The 24946-nt window shown below is 36.6% G+C and overlaps 1 protein-coding gene across 10 annotated transcripts in view; it reads right to left on the bottom strand.

The window, feature by feature from the left end:
- CFAP20DC (CFAP20 domain containing) overlaps nt 1-24946 on the bottom strand; it is a 244468-nt gene that overhangs the window by 142220 nt on the left and 77302 nt on the right. For 7 of the 10 annotated variants that reach the window (XR_008666843.1, XM_055343303.1, XM_055343310.1 and 4 more), the window contains one exon: nt 10719-10833. Coding sequence is in view for 9 of the 10 variants with exons in the window: in XM_055343303.1 (XP_055199278.1) it covers nt 10719-10833 (115 nt within the window). In the remaining variant the exon portion in view is untranslated. Of the gene's footprint in view, nt 1-10718; nt 10834-22379; nt 22450-24946 lie in introns of all 10 variants that reach the window. The other 3 variants (XM_055343306.1, XM_055343307.1, XM_055343308.1) reach the window with 1 other exon arrangement.

The raw sequence follows: 24946 nt of genomic DNA, 5'->3' as shown, positions 1-24946 counted from the left end.
TTCACCCCTACCCCCAGCCCTCCTCCCCTTCCACCACCCCTAGTTCGTTTCCCAGAGTTAGGAGTCTTTATGTTCTGTCTCCCTTTCTGATATTTCCCACACATTTCTTCTCCCTTCTCTTACATTCCCTTTCACTATTATTCATATTCCCCAAATGAATGAGAACATACACTGTTTGTCCTTCTCCCATTGACTTACTTCACTCAGCATAATACCCTCCAGTTCCATCCACGTTGAAGCAAATGGTGGGTATTTGTCGTTTCTAATGGCTGAGTAATATTCCATTGTATACATAAACCACATCTTCTTTTTCCATTCATCTTTCGATGGGCACCGAGGCTCCTTCCACAGTTTGGCTATTGGATTCCACACAAATCTTAAAATAATTTGTTCCAACTCTCTGAAGAAAGTCCATGGTATTTTGATAGGGGTTGCATTAAACGTGTAAATTGCCCTGGGTAAAATTGACATTTTCACAATATTAATTCTTCCAATCCATGAGCATGGAATATATTTCCATCTCTTTGTGTCTTCCTCAATTTCTTTCAGAAGTGTTCTATAGTTTTTAGGGTATAGATCCTTTACCTCTTTGGTTAGGTTTATTCCTAGGTATCTTATGCTTTTGGGTGCAATTGTAAATGAGATTGACTCCTTAATTTCTCTTTCTTCAGTCTCGTTAGTGTATAGAAATGCCACTGACTTCTGGGCATTGATTTTGTATCCTGCCACACTGCCAAATTGCTGTATGAGTTCTAGCAATCTTGGGGTGGAGTCTTTTGGGTTTTCTATGTAGAGTATCATGTCATCGGCGAAGAGGGAGAGTTTGACTTCTTCTTTGCCCATTTGAATGCCTTTGATTTTTGTTGTCTGATTGCTGAGGCTAGGACTTCTAGTACTATGTTGAATAGCAGTGGTGAGAGTGGACATCCCTGTCTTGTTCCTGATCTTACGGGAAAGGCTCCCAGTGCTTCCTCATTGAGAATGGATGAAAGATCTTAATGTGAGACAAGATTCCATCAAAATCCTAGAGGAGAACACAGGCAACACCCTTTTTGAGCTTGGCCAAAGTAACTTCTTGCAAGATTCATCCATGAAGGCAAGAGAAACAAAAGCAAAACTGAACTCTTGGGACTTCATCAAGATAAGAAGCTTTTGCACAGCAAAAGATATTGTCAACAAAACTCAAAGACAATCTACAGAATGGGAGAAGATATTTGCAAATGACGTATCAGATAAAGGGCTAGTTTTCAAGATCTATAAAGAACTTATTAAACTCCACAGCAAAGAAACAAACAATTCAATCATGAAATGGGCAAAAGACATGAACAGAAATCTCACAGAGGAAGACATAGACATGACTAACAAGCACATGAGAAAATGCTCCACATAACTTGTCATCAGGGAAATACAAATCAAAACCACAATGAGATACCACCTCACACCAGTGAGAACGGGGAAAATTAACAAGGCAGGAAACCACAAATGTTGGAGAGGATGTGGAGAAAGGGGAGCCCTCCTGCACTGTTGGTGGGAATGCGAACTGGTACAGCCACTCTGGAAAACTGTGTGGAGGTTCCTCAAAGAGTTAAAAATAGATCTGCCCTACGACCCAGCAATTGCACTACTGGGGATTTACCTCAAAGATACAGATGCAATGAAACGCCGGGACACCTGCACCCCGATGTTTATAGCAGCAATGTCCACAATAGCCAAACTGTGGAAGGAGCCTCGGTGTCCATCGAAAGATGAATGGATAAAGAAGATGTGGTTTATGTATACAATGGAATATTACTCAATCATTAGAAATGACAAATACCCACCATTTGCTTCGACGTGGATGGACTAGAGGGTATTATGCTGAGTGAAATAAGTCAATGGGAGAAGGACAAACATTATATGGTCTCATTCATTTGGGGAATATAAAAAATAGTGAAAGGGAATAAAGGGGAAAGGAGAAAAAATGAGTAGGAAGTATCAGAAAGAGAGACAGAACATGAAAGACTCCTAACTATGGGAAAAGAACTAGGAGTGATGCAAGGGGAAGTGGGCAGGAGTTGGGGGTGACTGGGTGGCGGGCAATGAGGTGGGCACTTGACGGGATGAGCACTGGGTGTTATTCTGTATGTTAGCAAATTGAACACCAATAAAAAATAAATTTATAAAAAATATAAAAATAAAAAAATAAAAATAAAAACACTTAAATTTAAAAAATAAAATTTCAATTGTTTATTACTATAGTAAGTTTTTATAGAAATATAATTGACTTTGGTTATACCAATATTATATTCTGTGATCCTACAAAATTCAATGTAGTAGGTTTTGTTTTTGTAGTTTTTGTAGATTCCTTAGAATAACTATTATGTTGTCTACAAAGAGAGAAAGTTTTCCTTCTTTTTTCCTAATCTGTATGTGTTTTATTTCTCTTTATTATCTTACTGCACTTTCTAGGACCTCCAATGCAATTCTGACTAGAAGTAGAGTGGATATCCTTGCCTTGTTCCCTATCGTAGGGGATAAGTAGGTAGTATTTCACCAGTAAGTGTGATGTAGTTGTAGGTTGTCTGTTTTTAAATAGAACTCCTTTATCAGATTGAAAAAGTTTTCATCTTGGTTTGATGTAAGCTTTAATCATGAATGGATAATGAATTCTTGTTAAATTATTTTTCTACATTTATTGAAATGATCTTATAATTTTTTTCATTATTCTGTTAATGTGATAAATCACAGTGACTGATTTTCAAGGTTATGTTAGACTAACCTTAAATTCCTGGAATAAACACCACTTAGATATATAGCTAATTTAACTTTCAATTTCTTTTAGTATCAGTTTTAGTAATTTGCATCTATAGCAGAAATTTCCCACTTCATCTAAATTGTCAAACTTAATCGTAAAATATCGTTCATTAATATTCCCTTATTTTCCTTTTCCCTTACTTTCACTCTTGATATTAGTAATGCGTGTTCTCTTTTCTTGATTAATCTAGCTAAGAGCTTATCACTTACTAAATCTTTTCAAAGAACAAACTTTTGGTTTTACTGATTTTTTCCATTGTCAATTTTTTATTTCATTGATATATTCTCTTCTTTCTCCATATGCTTCAGATGCATCTCACAAACTTTAGTATGCTTTGTTTTCTTTTTTAAAGAATTTACTTATTTGAAAGAGAGAGAGAGAAAAAATGAGAAGAGGCAGAGGTAGAGAGAGAGGGAGAAGCAGACTCCCCACTGAGCAGAGCCCAACACAGGGCTTGATCCCAGGACCCTGGGATTATGATATGAGCCAAAGGCAGATGCTTAACTGACTGAGCCATCCAGATGCCACTTGGTATGCTTAATTTTCATTACCATTTGAAATTAGTTAAAATAACAGTTAAAATTGTTTTCTAATATCTTTGACTTTAATTTTTCTTTGACTTATAAGTTATTTGGAAGTATGTTGCTTTATTTCTAACTACTTGGGAGTTGTCCAATTGTATTTTTGTTATTTATTTCTAATTTCACTCTCTTGTATTCACAGAACATACTTTGTAGAATTTCAATCTTTGTAAGTTTATTGAGATTAATACAGCCTAATATATCATATACCTTGGGTAAAACATTCATTGTGCACTTGAATATAGCATGTATTATGCAGTTATGAGATGGTATATTCTAAAAATGTCAAATAGAGCAGGTTGATTAATAGCATTTTTTAAGTTTACTGATTTTCTATCAATATCTAAGAGGAGAGTGTTGAAATCATCCGAAATTGTGAATTCATGTTTCTCTCTTTGGTTCTGTTAGCTTTTGCTTCATATATTTCCCAGCACTGTTATTGGGTATGTACATATTTAGATTTTTCATATCTTCTAATTGATTTATCAATGTTCTCTGGTGTATAATGTAATTTTTTCCTCTGGCTGCTTTTTAAGATTATCTCTTTATCACTGATTTTCAGCAATTTAGTTATGACATACTATGGCATGACTTTGTGGGTTTTTGCTTGTTTTTTAAATTATGATATATCATGGTGGGGTTTGGTGTGTTTTGTGAGAGATATTTAGCCTTCGATTGGTTGAGCTTATTGGATCTGTGGGTGTATTTTGAAAAATTTCAACCATCACTTCTATAAATTTTCTTGTGCTCAATCTCTCTTGGTTCTCCTACTATTACTCCAATTACATACATATTAGACTGGGTGATACTGTTTCTCAAGCCATTCAGACTGTACTCATCTTTTTTAGGCTCCCCCCCTCCTCTTTCTGTGCTTTTTTGTTGAAACAGTTTCTATATTCCTGACTTCAATTTTACTGATATTTTCAGTGTTTGACTTGGTGTTAAGTACATCCAGTGAATCTCAGTGCCATTTTCTGTTTTTTTTTTTTTAATTGATTTTATTCCTCAAGTATCTTTCATATCTGTCCTCCTCTTCTACTTCTTTGCTATTACACTAATGCAGGTTTGTATGTCTCAACTGGTCTCTCTGCCTCTCTCTGCAGTCTAAATATACTTATTTTCTAGAATGCAGGTCATATTATGAAACTTCTCCATGTTAAAAATTATTTAAAAAATTTCTAACGGACTAAATTCAAACTCCTCAACATGGCTTTCAAAGCCCTTCATGGTTCTGTCTAGCCTTCCTTTCCAGCACTCTAACTCCATGCACTTGAATCAGTTAATGGATCAAATATGACAAACTTTCATACTTTTGTGTGTATTTACAACTTAGCATAAATACCTCCACTGTAACAATCCTTAGCTTGGCTTAAACAAGTCTGATATTTTCCTTTAACAGCATTTGGTTCCTAAGACTAGTTTGGTGTTCACCAGAGCACATTACCATTGTTTATGTGTTTGCCTTCTTTGCCATATTGTAATATCCTTGATGTGTCATTCACCTTTGGATTCCTATCATTTGACATAGACCTTGGCCTATAGCAGGGGCTCAATAAATATTTGCCAGTTGAAATGAACTATAAGTTCAGAAGTTTATTGTGACACTATATTCTTAAATTAATAAATATGGATTTATGTCAAAAGAAAATAGTAAAATAATAATATCAACTAACATTAACTGAGCACTTACTAAGAGCCTGGCACTGTTCTGGGTAATAACTCTTTCAATCCTCATAAGTCCTCTAGGAAGCAGGTTCTCTTACTGTCACCACCTAACTGATGAGGAAATGAAGCAGAGATATTAATGGACTTGGCTAAGGGCCCGACAGGAAATGACAACCAGAATCTGAACCCCTACAATCTGGCTCTAGATGACACACTTCAACTCTAGCAACATTCTTCTGCCTGTTCAGGTGATTTAAAAATGGGGTAATCATCTGTTTTCCAGAACAAACTTATTTTTGTGTAGTTGTTCCTACTTCACATAACCATTCAGGGCCTCCAGAGGGAGGAAAGGAAAGGCTCTTTTCCCCCAAATTTATTAAATATCTGTATTAGACTGACAGGTGAGTAGAGAGAGAAAAATAGATATTTTTAAAATGATATTCTCATGGAGGAGATGAAAACATTTACAAACCTTCAAATAAGTACCATAAGATATAGTGGATTCTAGGTTAGAATGATTTCATTAAGAGATATTCTCTAGCATTTTAAATATATACCTAAATGATTTTGGTCTAAATAAAACTGCTTTCTCCATTCCCTTCTCATTCAATGACACTCAAAAAATTAAATACTATTAAAAATAAAAAATTTATAAATCATTGACTTTATGCGGAAAATGATCTTTGAGGGGAAATTTTAAAAACATTATACCACAGGGGATCCCTGGGTGGCTCAGCGGTTTAGAGCCTGCCTTCGGCCCAGGGTGTGATCCTGGGGTCCTGGGATCGAGTTCCACATCAGGTTTCCTGCATGGAGCCTGCTTCTCCCTCTGTCTGTGTCTCTGCCTCTCTCTCTCTCTCTGTGTCTCTTGTGAATAAATAAATAAAATTAAAAAAAAAAAAACCATTGGGGATCCCTGGGTGGCGCAGCGGTTTGGCGCCTGCCTTTGGCCCAGGGCACGATCCTGGAGACCCGGGATCGAATCCCACGTCGGGCTCCCGGTGCATGGAGCCTGCTTCTCCCTCTGCCTGTGTCTCTGCCTCTCTCTCTCTCTCTCTTTCTCTGTGTGACTATCATAAATAAATAAAGAAAAAAATATTTAAAAAAAAAACCATTATACCACACTTTCAGTTTGTAATAAAAACTGTAACATCAGAGTTGTGGTTCAAAAAAGTACAACTCCTAAAGAGTAATTTTATTCATTTAAATGATAAACACTGGTAAAAAAAAATAAATAAATGACAAACAGTGGGTATTCGAATGGTAAAGGTTACTAAAAGATTTTGGCATTATAATTTATTGTACCACATCATTATATCTCAAATGGATGATTCATTCTCAATGACATTTCATACCTGAACTTCCTATTCAAATACAATTAAATTTACTGTACATTAATATATACTTTGGTAGTGAGACATTGATGTTCATCTGATACTATCACCAATTAATTGAAATTATGTTGAAGAACAAGTAAGATTGATTTCAGTGAGTCTTGACTAAGTGGCTACCTCCATTGTTTAATCTGATGGTTATTAATTTTTCAAACTGTTCTTGACACTGAAATCCCAAGTTAGAAGTATAAACTGTCATAATTTAAGTCTTAAAGTGAATCCTTCTAAATTAAAAGTAAAACGAAAAACAAAATTTTTTATTTGAAAGGTTGAACATTTTAATGATAACTGGAATAGTAAGTGATCTACACATAAATATTCATTTTGGTGTGGCTATAAGAATATTTATTTACTGCCTTTGGCTATGTAAAGATTTCAGCTAAAGAACCAAGGCAAAGTGGACCATTTGATAATTATCCTCTAAATTGGGGTTGCAGACTTTATGCCTAGAACTCTATGCCTAGGCAGATAACTGAATGCAGCAGGAAGGGTCTGAGAGCACCTGCATTCCTTATAAGTGCAGAGGACTAAACGCCACAGCAGAGCTTAAAGTTCTGTTAAAAAGTGTACAGTTGCCACTCAGCTCTAACTGCTCACTACACAAAAAATAGAATGGATAACTCCTGGTTTGTAAATGTTAGCTGAAGAGCTATTAAAACACAATATTTCAAAGTTTACCACCAAAATATCTACAATTCCTAAAAAGTAGAAGTGAACAAAGTTTTACCAAAAAAGCAGAGAACTAGACCAACACCACACTAATACCAAGTAGGGCCTGAGGGATGGCATTTTGAATGGGTGGAGTGTTCTCTCTTGCCTTGCTTCTCTCTATAGGAGGTTCCCCTAAAACATGGCTCAGCTGTAATTTGATAAGGCCTCAATGGGAACAGACTATATTAGCAGTAGAAATGAAAGACCCACTGCTGCTGTAGCATCTCTTTAACTGGGAGGAAACTGAAGGGACATAAGTACAAGTTTTAGAACTGAATTTCTTAACATGTGCTTGAATAGTACAGAATATTTCTAGAATCATCAGGCACATTTATAAAGGTCCATCACAAACTCATTTATTTTATTTCCCACATTGGGAGGCACACAGTAAGACTTGTCTATTTGTTCAAGAAATATTTATTGAGCACTTACTATGTGCCATGTTCTTAATGTGCCTCAAGATAAAAGTCAAAACATGCTTGTAGTCTAAATGCAGGGAGACAGACGAGCAAATATGATTCAAGTGCAGGGTGAAGAAGTGTTATGAGGATTATAAAATTGTAAATAGCAATGTAAACTATACCCAGAATATGTAATCCACAGAGGGGAAATCATTAAGGGCTTCCAGAAAGAAATAGTAATTAAAGAGAAAACTGGATCTATAATCTTTATCTAGTGCTTTAGACTGTGCCAGGCATTGTTATAAAAGCCTTATGTTTATTTACTTGTGGAAATCTTCATAACAACCTTAAATGGAAATATATCTCATATTACCTGCATTTTATAGATGAGGCAAATGAACACAGGAACTGACACAGGTCACATAACTACTAAGTATCAGAATTTAGATACCATGCTCTCAACCCCTACATATTATTTATATGTTTATATTTAACAAAATATAGGTTAGAACGTATTACAAGTACGCATGTCTTGGTGATTTCACCGGTGTGGGGAATACTACAGAAAACAAAATACCTTATTTCTGCTTATTGCTTAGGATTGTCTCAAATGTATGTGAGCAATTCTTTCTAGATTCAACCACACTCACAAAAAAGTTCTAGATGTTTTATGACTGATTTGACTTTTAAATTTTAGCATGAGCTTAAATTATCTGAAATAATGATTAGTTTGCTTTCTTCACACCAGCATTTTTAAAAACTACATATAACTATTCTCCATTGAGTCATCTGACTGGAGGGTGAGAAGCTGAGGTAGATGAATTACAGAACACTGTCCCACAGGACCTACTTCATTTGTTTTTAAAGCTTAAATAGTATATTTCTTATGTCATTAGATACCTGGTGCCACTGGCACATATTCATCCAACTCATTATTAGAAAGGAAATATTGGTTAGTCAAATTCGTATTCTAGCTCATCAAGGTTTATTTGTAAAGAAAGATAATATTTTATTTTCAAATACTGTAATCCTACAAGTGTCATTAGATGAAAGGAATACTACTGTGGGGGGTGTGGATGATAGCCATGTATAGAATGCTCAGTTCAGATTTTAACAAAATATACAGAACTTCAATTAGTTAACTGACAAAGGTGACTGAATTCACAAAAGCAAGGTAATGACAGATTTTATTTATTAACCATACACAGAATACCGTATTGGTCTCATATATGATTTAATTCTTGGAAAAGACCTAACATTGAACTCTAAAAAATTTTAGATGAATAAGGAAATCAATACTTAAACATAGAAGGGTGAATGCATTTAATATTATCATAAATGAATTATGCACCACTATCATCCTATTACAGACTCCAATTCTGACTATACATTTACCATTGTAGTGAGTATTATGCTGCCTTTTTATGTTAAGAGTTCTTTTATTTCTACTCCAAGAACTCCTTCTAACATTTACAGTAAGGCAGATCTAGTAGAAATGAATTCCCTCAGCTTTTGTTTGTTAGTCTTTATCCCTCCTTTATTTCTGAAAGACAGCTTTACCAGGCATAGTATTCTTGGTTGATTTTTAATTTTTTCCCAATCTTTAAAATATGTCATCTCATTCTCTTCTGGTCTGAAAAGTTTCTGTTGAGAAATCTGCCCATAGTTTTATGGGAGCTCCCTTGTATGTAACTTTTATCCTCTCTTTTCTCTTGTTTCTTTTAAAATTCTTTCTTTGACTTTTGACAATTTAATCATAATATGTGTAGTCCTGTTTGGGGTCCTTTGGGCCTCTTGATCTGAATATCTACTTCTCTTCCCAGATTTGGGGAGTTTTTAGCTATTATCACTTTAAATATATTTTCTGTCCTTTTATCTTTCTCTTCTCCTTCTGGAATTCCCATAATGTGAATATTGTTTATGTTCCTTGTGTCTCATAATTCCCATAGGCTTCCTTCACTCTTTGTCATTCCTTTTCCTTTTTTTACTCCCAAATGGATAATTTCAATTGTCTTCTAGGTCACTAATTCTTTTTTCTGCACAGCTGAATCTGCTTTCGAAGCTCTCCACTGAATTCTTCAGTTCAGATTCTGTATTTTTCAGCTCTAGCATTCCTATTTATTTTTGATGGCTTCCATTCCTTTGTTAAACATCTTGTGCCATTCATGGTCTGTTTTCCTAAATTCATTTAGTTGTCTGTATGTTCGTGTAGGTCACTAAACTGTAAGAAGACTATTCTGAATTCTTTGTCTGACAGGTCACAGATCTCCAAGTCTTTTGGATCAGTTACTAAAGCTTTATTAGTTTCCTCTGGTGGTATCATATTTACCTGACTTTTCATGATACTTCCTTATACTGGTGTCTGTGCATTTGAGTAAGTGGTTAAAGGTTTCCTTTGAAATAAATGTATTTAAGCCCCAAGAAGTGAATTGATTTAAAAGGAACGTATCAAGTATATATTAGAACAGGAATACCCAAGCATGGTAACGTCATGAGAGTAGTAATGAAGTAACTGAAGTTTGAGAAAGACTAGTTAGTCATCCAGGCCCAAACTTCTTGGCCTGTAGCTTATTGTTTATCTACTCATACCTTACTGCTGCTTTAGGTCTTAGGGGTTATACAATAGGCATAAAACCTCCCTACCGACACCCGACTGTTGCAGGACTACTATTTCCTTAAGGTTATGAAAAAAAAAAAAAACAACAAAACTAGTAACAATGATTAATCATTCTCTGTTCCCCAAATATGTACCAATTTCCAGCCTTCATGCTTCTGTTCATGCTTCCTTCTGCTTAGAATGCTTGGCTTCCCATTTCTGCTTATTGAAATCTTACAGTCTTTTAAAGGCCCAACTAAATGTAGTCTTCTTCATGCAGCCTTTCCTCATCCCGTAGTCAAATGGATTTCTTTCCTGTTCATAGTACCAAGAGACCATCTCTTTCTACTGTGCTTCCCACCACAGTTTTGGTGATATTCTAGATGTTCAAATAATTATATTCTTTCACCCTGTGGATTTTAAGCTCTTTCATGAGAGAGAAAGGAAGAGCATGAATTCTATTCATTTTTATATGACCATAGTACTTAACAAAGTGCTATATACACAGAGTAGGCCCATAATTAATATTTGCTGAATTGAGCTTAATATTTTAAGCAATATGCCTGTGACACTTACAATTTTGCGCTTGATCATGAAGAGTGGGATTTTTGCATGAAGAGGAGTTGAGGACAGTTCCTTATGGACCGTTGATAAATACAATCTTCTTTTAATGTTTCCTAAATCAGTAATTCTGAAAAAAGAAAGAAGAGAGAAAGATTCCCATCAATATAACTACTTCGGATAATAATCAAAATGATATAATTTATCATATAGGCCTGTGCAACAGGAAGATCAAACACAGAATTTAAGAATTGCTTTTTTTTTTCTTTCAAGAGGTAATAAATTTCTTCCTTCAATTTAAAGTGCTCACAAGCCTGAATGTATAAATTCAGTTAATATGCTAATTTATTTCAGTACCTTACACTAGATTTCTACAGTCTTCTAGCCTATGAAAAAATTCAATTTGTATGAACTGAGAAACTGCTAGCCTTTAATAATCAAGCTTGTTCCAGCCCCTTAAGCTTGTGTTATCTTGGGACATACTGTCACCTACTAAATAGGAAAACATTATGGGTTTCTTTCCCTAAAAATGCACCTGTCATTTTATATAGGCTCTTAGTCTGCTTAAAGACAGACACAAAACACTGACTGTCGGTTTCACTTCCTAAGCACATATCTTCAAACCAGAATTATAATACACAAGTTTATTGCTCACTATTCAGGTCAAGCCACAGTGATACCAAGGACATCGAATTTGAACATCTTTAATAGATTTAGACCACAGCCATGATCACAAAGATTAGGTTTGCTTCAAGTTGATAGAGGCTCATTTTTATGTTCTGCTTCCTTTAGGTCTCAGAGGTAACACAGCAGGCTTAAAATCTCTAAACCTGTCTCAGACTGCTATATGGTAGAGTTGATACTTATTAAAAGACTATCTTTTTATCAGAGAATAGTGATGGCTCCCTCATTTTTAGCAACTTTATCTAGATGTACAAACTGCTAATTTTCTACAATTAGTAATCCCCCAAGGTGACAACATTTCAGTCAAATGAACTGCTACCAATATTTATAGTGTAATTAACCATTTTAAAAGTCAACATAAGCTTTTTCTGTAGCTCTTTCTTATCTCCCCTTGCAGTATACTCTTCTCATTATTTCTTCCCTCTAAAATACATATTCTGTAGAAAAAAACTATTACTGAACAATGTTACAAATAAGTACAGTATAAAATAGATGGGATGATTTTAAAGTATGCCCCAGACCTAAAAATTCTACCCTATCTGCACTATGAAGTACCATGAATTTATTTAAAAAGCAATAAATCCTTTCAATATATAGTCAGAGGTAAGATTAAGATGCAAAAGTGTGAAGTCTACTATAATTTTATATTTAGATGTGTAAGTAAATGTAGTATAATTTTTGCTCCTAGGCAGTGTCTTCAAGTGGGATGAACACATGGGGAGGTGGGGTGGTACACAAGAATCCACTGAAATACAGAAAGAAAATGTTAGAACTATCTTTCATCCTATCCTTTTAAAATGTCGTTTTTGGGCGTGTTTCATTATACAGCAGTACCGCAACATATTCCTGTTTTTGAAATAAATAAATGTACCTATGTGGTTAATGTGCTCAAATATTTTACGAATAGGGTACAGGATCAAATATATTTGGATAGCACTGTCATGTTATTACATCTCTTGTGTGAGAAGCTCTAATTAGGGAGTAGAAGGAAAGACTATATAGGGATTTTGGAAAAGGAAAGGGAAGAAAAATTCCCTTGCATCATACAAAAAGTTTGGTTGCATCAACCAAAAACCCATTTCAGACACTGTTTTATTAAAGGTTTGCTTTGCTTATAAAGCTAAGACTATGTTATTTTCATTTGAATTGGTATGGATCAAACTCCTAACAGCAATTTGAGGTCTACTCAGAGGGAGTATGAGTAGACGGCCACTTTATCAACATACAAAATGACAGGAACATTCATTCATTCAGATGTTCAACAAATATTGAGCCAGGAAATATCCTGAGAATACATTGGGGGAACACTATGGTGAAAAAAACAACATATAAAAGGAGAAAGAGACAAAATAAATGTAAATTATCTTAAATCCCATGAAGATGACAAGTAGGAGACTGAACTAGAAAACATGAAGAAATGACTATTTGAACAGTAAACCAGCAGGGTTAGGTAGGACTTAGTTGGTAAAAAAGGAACATGAACTAGAAAGTGTAGGCAAGAGCCAAATCATGCGGGATCTTTTAGCCAAGGTAAGGGGTTTTATAAATTTATTGTTCACAAAAAGAGGCTATTGGGACATCAACATTCTACCTTGCATGATGAATGGATATCATAAAAACCAAATAGTTATAGTATCTTTTATTTCTTTATTGAGGTAAAATATGTCTAACTGGAATGTGGATTTTAGCATACAATCTCAAGTGCTTTGATAAATGTATATACTGATGTTATCACCACTCCAAACAAAATATAGAACATTTTCATCATGCTAGAAAGTTATTCTCCTGCCCCCTTCTAGTCAATTCTCATTCCTGATTTCTATAATCATGGGTAAGTTTTGTCTGTTCCTGAAATTCTCGTAAATGAAATGGTATAGCTGGGATCCCTGGGTGGCGCAGCGGTTTAGCGCCTGCCTTTGGCCCGGGGCGCGATCCTGGAGACCTGAGATCGAATCCCACGTCGGGTTCCCGGTGCATGGAACCTGCTTCTCCCTCTGCCTGTGTCTCTGCCTCTCTCTCTCTGTGACTATCATAAATAAATATAAATTAAAAAAATTAAAAAAAATGAAATGGTGTAGCTTATACTCTTTTGTGACTGGCTTTTTTCATTTAGCACATTTTTGAGATTCATCCATGCTGTAGCATGCGCCAATAGTTCCTGTCTTTAATTGCTGAGTCTTGTATGGCTAGATAATTTATCCATCCATTCTGTTGTTGATGGGCATTTGTTTCCGGTATTGGTTTCTTACAAAAAAAATCTGTGTGAATATGTTCAGAGTGTTTTTGTGAACAAGTATTTTCATTCTCTTGATAAGTAGGAATAATTAGGAAATAATCCCCCCCCCCCAAAAAAGGAAAGAATTCCCCCAAGTGGTTGCAGTGGTTCCATACTCTCACCAACTCTTGGTACTATCAGACTTTAAGCATTTTTTGGAGGGCGGAGGGGAGGGAGGGAGGGAGGGAGAGGGAGAGGGAGAGGGAGAGGGAGAGAGAGAGAGAGAGAGAGAGAGAGAGAGAGAGAGAATGTGTGAGTGCACATGTGGGGGTAGGGGGAAAGGGAAACGAAGAGAGAGAATCCCAAGCAGACTCCACACTGAATATTAAGCCCTATGCAGGCTTTATCTCATAATCCTGAGATCATGACCTGAGTCAAAACCGAGTCTGAGGGATCCCTGGGTGGCGCAGCGGTTTGGCGCCTGCCTTTGGCCCAGGGCGCGATCCTGGAGACCCGGGATCGAATCCCACGTCGGGCTCCCGGTGCATGGAGCCTGCTTCTCCCTCTGCCTGTGTCTCTGCCTCTCTCTCCCTCTCTCTGTGTGTGTGTGTGTGTGACTATCATAAATAAATAAAAATTAAAAAAAAAAAAACCGAGTCTGATATTTAACTAATCCAGACACCTCAACACATCAGACTTAGATGTTAGCTAATTCTAGTTGGTATGAATGGATATCATTGTGACTCTATTTGTATTTGTCTTACGAATAATGACACTGGCCACTTTTACATGTATTTACTGGTGTTTCTTGTGAAATGTCTGTTAAGTCAGTTGCTCAATATTTATTGGGCTGTTTTCTTACTATAATTCTATGAGTTCTCTATATATTTTTGGATATATGTCCTTTGTCAGATACATGCATTGTGATTATTTTCTTGCGTATTATCATAGTGGTATCTTTTGTTAACTATTTGGAAATAATTTCTCACAGAAAAAGTATCAAGAATAGTGTACAGAAACTCATATACACTTATCTAATAAGCTTAATGATACCTTTCGTTTAGCAGAAGTTTTAAATTTAAGTCCAGTTTATCAATATTTATAATAGGGCTTTTTAGGTCTTAAAAAAATCCCTGCCTAGCCCAAAGCTGCAAAGAAAGTACTTTCCTACATTTTCTTCTAGATCTTTTAGTTTTTACATTCTATGATCCATGCAAGATTAATTTCAGTGTATTGTGTGAGGTAGTGGGTGTGGTTCTTTCTGTACTTTTATCCAGTTGTCCCAGCACTATATGTTAAAGACTCTCCAAATTGACATGCCCTGATACTTTGCTGAGAATCAATTTAATATATGTATGTGAGTGTGGATCTATTTCTGGGCTTTCTATTGATCTATTTGTTTCATTTATCCATTCTTTCACCAATGTCACACTGCCTTGGTCATTGTAGATTTGTAGTGGGTCTTGAAACTAGACAAAGAAACTCTTCATTCTTAGTTTTGTTTGTTTTTCTGATCCCTGTTTTCCATATATTTTAGGATACACTATAATTTTCTATAAAAAAGTTGTTGAGAGTTTTGGATTGTGTTGAATCTACAAATCAATTTGGAGAGAACAATACTGAGTTACTCAATTCACTTACATGATACATCTGCATTTATTTAGGACTTAATTTCTTTCACAATGTCTTATAGTTTTTATTTTAGAAAGCTTGCATATCTTTTGCTAAATTTACTCGTATTTTGCTTTTTAATATGCTTAAAAATGAATTTTAAAAATTCACCAACCAAATGCTACTAGCATATGGAAATTCCACTGATTTTCGTATATAACTATTTCTGTGACCTTGCTTAATTCACACAGTTGTTTTAGTAGTTGTTTTGTATATTACTGAAGGATTTTATACATAAACAATTATGTCTTCAGTGAAAAGACTTTCACTTGTGCTTTTCTCAATCTTTATACCTTTTCTCCTTCCTTCCTTCCTTCCTTCCTTCCTTCCTTCCTTCCTTCCTTCCTTCCTTTCTCTCTCTCTCTCTCTCTCTCTCTCTCTCTTTCTTTCCAGTACTGTACTGGCTAACACATTCAGCATATACTAAATTGAAGTGATGAGCACTGAAAACACTGCCTTGTTCTTGATCATAGGGGGAAAATGCTCACTATGTTTCTATACATGTGATGTTAGATGTAGGTTCCTATATCAGATTTTGTATGTTCTATTTCTAGTGCTTTTGAATTTTTTCCCTTTAATTTTTGGTCATGAAAGGGTGTGGAATTTTGTCAATGCCTTTTTTTCTGCATTGATTCAGATCCTATTATTTTTCTCCTTTATTCTGTCCATATTTTGAATTATACGGATTGTCAAATGTGAAATCAACCTTGTACTCTTGATATAAGTTTCAATTATGCTAGTAGCATTTTGTTGAAGATTTTTACATATATTTTCAAGAGGGACATTGGTTTGTAATTTTCTCATAATATCTATGTCAGGTTTTTATAAGAGTTAAGCTAATCTCACAAAGTGATTTGGGAAGTGTTTTCTTCTCTATTGTCTGAAAATTTGTTCAAAATGGTGTTAGTTTAATGTTGATAGAATCAACCTAAGTCTTAGGTTTTCTTTGTAGGAAGATTTTGGTTATACATTCAATTTAATAGATTAGTAGGCTATTCAGATTTCTGATTTTTGTTGTTTTAGTTTTGATAAATTGTTATTTTATTGCCATAAAATTGTTCATATTGTTTCCTTTATTATCATCTTAACATTCGTAGGATCTGTAGTTGTATTCCCTCTCATTCCTGAGAGTTACATTGGTAACTTGTGATTTTTCTTTTTATTTATTTTTTAATTTTTTTCAAAAAGATTTTATTGATTTTATTTATTTATTCATGAGAGATGGGGTGGGAAGGTGGGGGCAGAGACACAGGCAGAGGGAGAAGCAGGCTCATACAGGGAGCCTGATGTGGGACTCAATCTCGGGACTCCAGGATCATGCCCTGGGCCGAAGGCAGGTGCTAAACCACTAAGCCGTGTAGGGATCCCCTTCTCTTTTTATTAATCAATCTGCTTTGGTTTATTAAGTTTATCATTTTATTTTTATTTTTTTAAGTTTATCTTTTTAAAGAAACAACTCTTGGCTTTAGAAAGTTTCTCTATTCTATTTTCTGTTTATAAAAATTCTCTAATCAATATTATTGATTCTATTTTTATTTCTTTTTTTTTAATATTTTTTTTAATTTTTATTTATTTATGATAGTCAGAGAGAGAGAGAGAGAGAGACACAGGCAGAGGGAGAAGCAGGCTCCATGCACCGGGAGCCCGACGTGGGATTCGATCCCGGGTCTCCAGGATCGCGCCCTGGGCCAAAGGCAGGCGCCAAACCGCTGCGCCACCCAGGGATCCCTTTTTTTTTTTTTAATTTTTTTTTTAATTTTTATTTATTTATGATAGAGAGAGAGAGAGAGAGAGAGAGAGAGGATTCTATTTTTATTTCTTTGCTTCTACTTACTTTGAGTTTAATTTGTTCTCTCCCCCCCCCCAGTTTATTAGGATGGAAAGTTAGACAATTAATTTTAAACTTTTCTTCTTTATCATAAATATTTATTTATTTATTTTTTAAATTTTATTTTATTTTTATTTATGATGGGCACACAGTGGGAGAGAGAGAGAGAGAGGCAGAGACATAGGCAGAGGGAGAAGCAAGCTCCCAGCAAGGGAGCCTGATGTGGGATTCGATCCCGGGTCTCCAGGATTGCGCCCTGGGCCAAAGGCAGGCGCTAAACCGCTGCGCCACCCAGGGATCCCTATCATAAATATTTAAAACACATAAGCTTTCCTATAAGCATTATGTTAGCTGTCTCCCACAAATTTTGGTATGTAGCATTATAATTTTATCAGTCTGAAATATTTTATTTCCCATATGATTTCTTCTTTGAATCTTGGGTTATTTAGATATATGCTAATTAATTTCCAAACAGTACAGTCTTTTCTATATATTGCATTGTTATTGATTTTTAATTTCATTCCATTGTGGTCAGAGAACATACTTTGTACAATTTCCTTTTGCTCGGGCGGCGGCTCCAGGGAGGGAGCTGCGGGGCGGGAGCGCAAATCCAACAACACAGGCCCCGGAGCACAGGGCGCCGGGACACAGCCCAGGATCCGGCCTCCCCCGGGACAGGCAGAGGCCGGGAGGGCCCAGGACAGCAAGGACGCTCCTGCCCGGAGCTGAGCAGATCAGCGGCCCCGCCCCGGAGCCTCCAGGCCCTGCGGACGGAGAGCCGAGAGCCCCGAGCCCCGTAGTTCCTGCGGAGGCTGAATCCAGGCTTCCAGAGTTGCCATAGCAACTGCGACTGTTCCTCCTGAGACCTCACGGGGTAAACAACCCCCGCTGAGCCCTGCAGCAGGCAGGGGCAGAGCAGCTCCCCCAAGTGCTAACACCTGAGAATCAGCGCAACAGGCCCCTCCCCCAGAAGACCAGCTAGAGGGACCAGTGATACTCCCCCGTGTTCCAATACAACTTGTTTTTGGCCACTCTGCACTGAGCAAAATGACTAGAAGGAAAACCTCACTTCAAAAGAAAGAATCAGAAACAGCCCTCTCTCCCACAGAGTTACAAAATCTGGATTACACTTCAATGTCAGAAAGCCAATTCAGAAGCACTATTCTACAGCTACTGGTGGCTCTAGAAAAAAGCATTAAGGCCTCACGAGACTTCATGACTGCAGAATTTAGATCCAATCAGGCAGAAATTAAAAATCAATTGAATGAGATGCAATCCAAACTAGAAGTCCTAACGACGAGGGTTAACGAGGTGGAAGAACGAGTGAGTGACATAGAAGACAAGTTAATGGCAAAGAGGGAAACTGAGGAAAAAAGAGATAAACAATTAAAGAACCATGAAGACAGATTAAGGCAAATAAATGACACTCTAAGGAAGAAAAACCTACGTTTAATTGGGGTTCCCGAGGGCGCCGAAAGGGACAGAGGGCCAGAATATGTATTTGAACAAATCCTAGCTGAAAACTTTCCCAATCTGGGAAGGGAAACAGGCATTCAGATCCAGGAAATAGAGAGATCCCCCCCTAAAATCAATAAAAACCGTTCAACACCTCGACATCTAATAGTGAAGCTTGCAAATTCCAAAGATAAAGAGAAGATCCTTAAAGCAGCAAGAGACAAGAAGTCCCTGACTTTCATGGGGAGGAATATTAGGGTAACAGCAGACCTCTCCACAGAGACCTGGCAGGCCAGAAAGGGCTGGCAGGATATATTCAGGGTCCTAAATGAGAAGAACATGCAACCAAGAATACTTTATCCAGCAAGGCTCTCATTCAAAATGGAAGGAGAGATAAAGAGCTTCCAAGACAGGCAGGAACTGAAAGAATATGTGACCTCCAAACCAGCTCTGCAAGAAATTTTAAGGGGGACTCTTAAAACTCCCCTTTAAGAAGAAGTTCAAGTAACTCTGAACGTGAATGGGCTTAATGACCCCATCAAAAGGCGCAGAGTTTCAGACTGGATAAAAAAACAGGACCCATCTATTTGCTGTCTACAAGAGACTCATTTTAGACAGAAGGACACCTACAACCTGAAAATAAAAGGTTGGAGAACCATTTACCATTCAAATGGTTCTCAAAATATACCCTAAAAACTACAGAACACTTCTGAAAGAAATTGAGGAAGACACAAAGAGTTGGAAAAATATTCCATGCTCATGGATTGGCAGAATTAATATTGTGAAAATGTCAATGTTACCCAGGGCAATTTACACGTATAATGCAATCCCTATCAAAATACCATGGACTTTCTTCAGAGACTTAGAACAAATTATTTTAAGATTTGTGTGGAATCAGAAAAGACCCCAAACAGCCAGGGGAATTTTAAAAAAAGAAAACCATATCTGGGGGCATCACAATGCCAGATTTCAGGTTGTACTACAAAGCTGTGTTCATCAAGACAGTGTGGTACTGGCACAAAAACAGACATATAGATCAATGGAACAGAACAGAGAACCCAGAAGTGGACCCTGAACTTTATGCTCAACTAATATACGATAAAGGAGGAAAGACGATCCACTAGAAGAAAAAAAAATGTTGTAAGACATTGTATGATTCAGCATATGGCTGGTGAATGGTCTACATGGATTTCCATTGCTTATTTTTAAAAAACTTCTAAGACGTTAAAAACCACTTTCCTCAAGTCTACTCAATATGGACCTATCATTTATTTATCTTTAGGGCATTCTTTCTTATTTCTGGGCAATTCTGGCACCTAGATCACAATTTTCTGCCACCATTCTGGATAACTTTATCTACCCAGTGAGCAAAATTTAATTTAAACCTAAACCTATTCCACTATGATAACAACACATCTATTCCAACTTTAAGATCTTCAAATTTTCTTCCTGATTTCATTAATTCATATTCAACTAGCATTAAGTCAATGCCTTAACAGCACAATACAAGGTACTAGAGATATGGAAATAGCTGAGATGTAGAAATCATACTTCAAGTGTAGAGGAAAAATAACCATTCTTAAGTAGCTGTTTTTAGTACATTTCATAGACATTATCTTATTAAGTCTCACAAAAATCTTTTATTGAAGGCAGTATATTCATTCTCCATTTTATAGAAGGGGAAACTAGAATCCAGAAACTAAGGAAGCTACTAGTCTATGGAAATACAGCTAGTAAGTAGCACAGTGTTAAATAAAACTCGTCTCTTTACAATCCACTGCCATTTCAGTGATATGATGGTATGGTCACTGCCATAACAGGCTGAAGTTCTTTCATTTGTTTATGCTGCATGGCCGCTACTTGCCTCATGCTATGTTATAGCACCTTGGTGTCCATCCTCACAGAACCACAGCTAAACACTTTCAATACAATTCTTGTTCATCTGATGAAAACCACGTACCCTTTCTCTTCTCCCCTTCTCACGGTTTTAAAACCATCTCCTGCTCAATTCTGGATTCCAGTCTAGATCCAATTATCCAATAGGTCACAAACATGTGCCTTACAATCGTAACTCATGTAAAGCCTCCTAAAATGATGATCCAAAGCCAGCAAAATGAGTGTACTCTGCTAGAATGTGGTAATTTATCTAAAGAAAAAAAAATCTATCAAGCATCGGGGTTTTTTTTCCCTTGGCAAATAATCAGAACAAGCGACTTATATACTTCCATACCCGATGTATGCTTTCTCCAAAAGAAAGGCAGTAATATTATTAAATATTAGTTACTTATTAAATATTTTCTATATGCCAATACTGTATTAAGTATTCTATATGCATTATTTCACTTAATGTTCCCATAAACCCTATAAGATACCTACTATTATTATCTCTACTTAACAGATGAGGAAACTGAAGCTTTAGTTCCCAAAGTCACACATCTAGCAGAATCCAGATTTAAACTCAGATCTAAATGATTCTAATACTTACATTTTTTAAAAGATTTTATTTATTTATTTATTTATTGAGAGAGAGAGAGAGAGAGAGAGAGAGAGAAAGGGGAGGGGGCAGAGACACAGGCAGAGGGAGAAGCAGGCTCCATGCGGGGAGCCTGATGCGGGACTCGATCCCAGGTCTCCAGGATCAGGCCCTGGGCTGAAGGAATTGCTGAGCCACCCGGGCTGTCCTAATACTTACATTCTTAATGACATGCTGACTTTCTTTTGGGCAGGCAGTGCCTAAAAACACATCCATAGTAAAATAATCTTTGCTCCTGGCAACAAAATATTTAATATCTGGTAGCTAAGACTCCTATCCTTCACTGTGTTTAGATGAACAGAGCCCATAGTTGCCTTTTTGTGTGTGTGAGTTAACAAACACATTCTGTTAACAAATTCTTGTGTGTGTTTTTGTTAACAGACACATTCTGTTAACAAATTCTTCCTTTAAAAATTTGTAAAAAACCCCAAAAACTAAAAACAAAAAACCCTCTGATTCAGGACCATTATTTAACAATGAAAAGGTCATAGGCTAATCCCACTTTCTTGTTTTCCATGTTCTTGAAGGGCACTTCACTGTCCCACCATAGGCTTCATACACTTAAAATCTTCTCAGTTATTACTGAGGAACTCTGTGAATCACTGATGGCTCCCTGTTTTAAACATTTAGGCTTCATTATTCCAATTAGCTGTCAGATCCTATCACAGTCATTTTTCTAGTAGTTTCTTATCTGTTTCTTCCTTGGTTTTCTATAACCACAATGCTTAGTCATTTGTTGCTTTGAATACACTAATCTCTGTGTCTCCACTCTTTTATCTCTCAGTCCATTCTTCATGTGGACCAGCCATGGGGACTGAATGTCACCCCTTAGTTCCAATTTCTTTGGTATCCTATAGCCTAAGGAATAAAGTCCAAGGTTCATTATCTTGTTACTCAAGGACCTCCAAAACCTGACCCTTAGCCACTACTCCATTATCACTTTACACCACATTCCTCAATGTACCCTCTACTCATGTCAGGCTTCATATAATAAGGAGTGCAAGACTGAAACTAGGGTGTTGCAGAGACACCCAGTGAGATCATCAGCAGGGAGTGAAAATACAGAATAAAGCCAGGGTTAGTTTTGAGGAGTCTTAACATGAGATATCAAGAGCTTGATGGGGGAGATATCAAGACTATATTTGACAAACACAAAAGGATGGAATTGAAGAGCAACATCTAAGTCCCTACCATATGATGCCAAAACCTCCACTCAATTTCACCAATGCTATCTCATTTATTCCTTGCAACAATCTTTTTTTGAAATAAAAGTTAATAATCACATCTTACCAATGTAGTGAGAGGCTCAAAGACATTAAGCCATTTGTTCATGGTCTCAGAGCTCGTATGTGGCAGCTATCTAAAAAAAGATAAAGCAAGAAGAATAAAAGGTACATTATTTATAAGCCTATCTGACAATTCCAGAGGATGGAGGTGCATGGCTTAGTGTTTTTGAAAGGTTTCATTGCTTACTAGGAAGGAAGGGGTGAATAACTGGCCTACAATTTATTTAATCCCTTTACAAAAGGGCATTCATTTCAAGAGAAAAGTAACTAGTCAAGATCCTTGTAAACATGACGGACCTCTGACAAATATACTAGTGGTGTTGGTTAGAGGGAAAGTCCTTAATAGACTTTTTAAAGGATGTATCTGATCTCTCTAGATTGCTTATGGTTAACAAACTTGGAGTCCATGCACTTATGGGGCATGGTTCCTTGGAAAATGTCATATAGGCTAAAAGTGTAAGAATTCCTTTTGAGTGAGTGATACCCTCAAGTGTTGTTCTCTTAAGTATTGCTGAGAGAAGTAATCTGTTGAATTTGGGGAAAAATGTATTGAGAATGAACTAAAGAGCTGCAATGGTTGTTCCAAATCTCTTTCTGCTTCACATGTGCATCAGTACTGGCTAAGATCTCTGATTCTTGGGAATCTATTTGACAGTTAAAGCCTTTGTGCTATCACTTTTTTTTTTTTTTTTTTTTTTTTTTTGTGCTGTCATATACCTGGTTGTGCTGTAGAGTCTCTTTGGGAAGCACAACTTCAAAAGCGGAGGCTGAGAAAAGGACACAGGTGAAAGTGGTTTATAGGAGAGGTGATTCCGTGACACAGGAATGAAGGAAGAGAGAGAATAAGACAACAAAAGAGGAAAAGCCAAGATAAAAATGCACTGTTAACAACACTGCTTAGACCACCAGGGTTCCATTCCAACAGAACATCCAGGACCATGGAGATATGCACAGAACACCTCCCAGAATTGTCCACTTGAAGCATAGGAGATGGCAGCCTATATCTACTAACTCCTAACCCTCAATGGTTAAAGGTTGCCTCGGAGGGGCCTTACCACCCTAGTATTTCCAGGTTATGCTTTGGGTAGAGCAGTAGGCTCCCACAGCATCAAAGAAGGCCCTGGATGGCACTGGATATGCGACACTATCCAAGCAAGCTTGCTCCAAAACCACCTACTGCTGTCTCAGCTGACACCAGAGGTGGACCGTGAGGAACACTGGAGTGGGCTGCCACAATGACAATACCAGCAAGCTTGCTACTTAAACATACTCCATCCTTTTGTATTTTCATGCCTTTGCTTATGCGTTTCCCTTGGAAAGCCCCTTCTCTCACTCTGCCAACTGAAATTATATTCATCCATCACAGTTTGGGTTGAAATGCCACCTACTCTTTGAAAAGATCTCAGATCTCCAAATTAAAAATAATTACATCTTTTTTTTGACTTACCACAGCATGTTTTTCAACCTCTATTACTGAATTTCTTTCATTCCCTTTTTGTGTTCTAGGTCAGTAACTATATACCATTTTATAGCCCTTAATCTGACACAAATATGCAAATCTTTTTCTTTGTTTTCATGGGTGAATAACATGTGGTCCTATGTATTTCAGTTTTATCACTTGCTAGTAACATTCTAATTGAGTTTAAAAAGGTTACTAGAATTTGGTATTCCAAAGCCCATTTTAGAGTTTCAAGAAGTCTCTCATTCTAAATTCCACAAAGATATCTGATTGCCTTGAAATATTTGGTAATTTGTTAAAGTTCCCAGTATGCACATGAATAAACACAGATGAAATTTCTGTAGTTTGGCGGAAGAGCAGTTTATTACAAATTCATCATCAGTGTTGTCTTGAGTTGACTGTAGTTTTTGAGTACTGCTACTTTTAGTGATCAATTGTTATTATTTTAAAGATTGTTTGTTTATTTATTTATTTCACAGAGAGATAGAATGTGAGCAGGGAGGTGGCAGAGGGAGAGAGAGAATCTCAAGCAGACCACAGTAAGTGCAAAGCCCCCCGACATAGGGCTCAATTTCATGACCCTGAGATCATGACATGAATTGAAATCAAGAGTCAGACACTTAACTGACTGTGTTCAAATTCTGGCTTCACCATTTCTTAGCTCTGTGACACTGGGCATATTATTTAAACTTTTTACCTTAGTTTATTAATAAAATGTGAAAAATAATAGTATTCATAGGATTGTTGTGAGGACTGCCTACATAAGTGAGTATAAGAAAAATGTTTAGAACAAGGCCTGGCACACAGAAAACTTTACCTAAGTACTAACCATCAACTTGAGTGGCTGTGTACTCTTAGCTTTTAATTTTCTACTAACTAAAATATTTATTAAGAAAGGTCGCCCGCCCCCCACACTTGGACTGTAAAGGTTGATAAGAAGAACCACAGAATGGGTACATGGCCTGACTTTGCCCTTGTGGAGGTCAGGGTTTGGTCTGCACAAGATCTGTTAAATCTAACCATCATAGTTCTGAGATCTGGAAAAATTTTTAAAAGCTCATGTGCCCAGTTTAGGACAGAGGTATTAAGACTAAGCCACTCATATGATGATG

Source organism: Nyctereutes procyonoides, unplaced genomic scaffold (genome assembly GCF_905146905.1).
Source record: "Nyctereutes procyonoides isolate TBG_1078 unplaced genomic scaffold, NYPRO_anot_genome, whole genome shotgun sequence".
Lineage (NCBI taxonomy): Eukaryota > Metazoa > Chordata > Mammalia > Carnivora > Canidae > Nyctereutes > Nyctereutes procyonoides.
The sequence above is the reverse complement of the archived record's forward strand: the minus strand, read 5'-3'. Positions and strand labels throughout refer to the sequence as shown.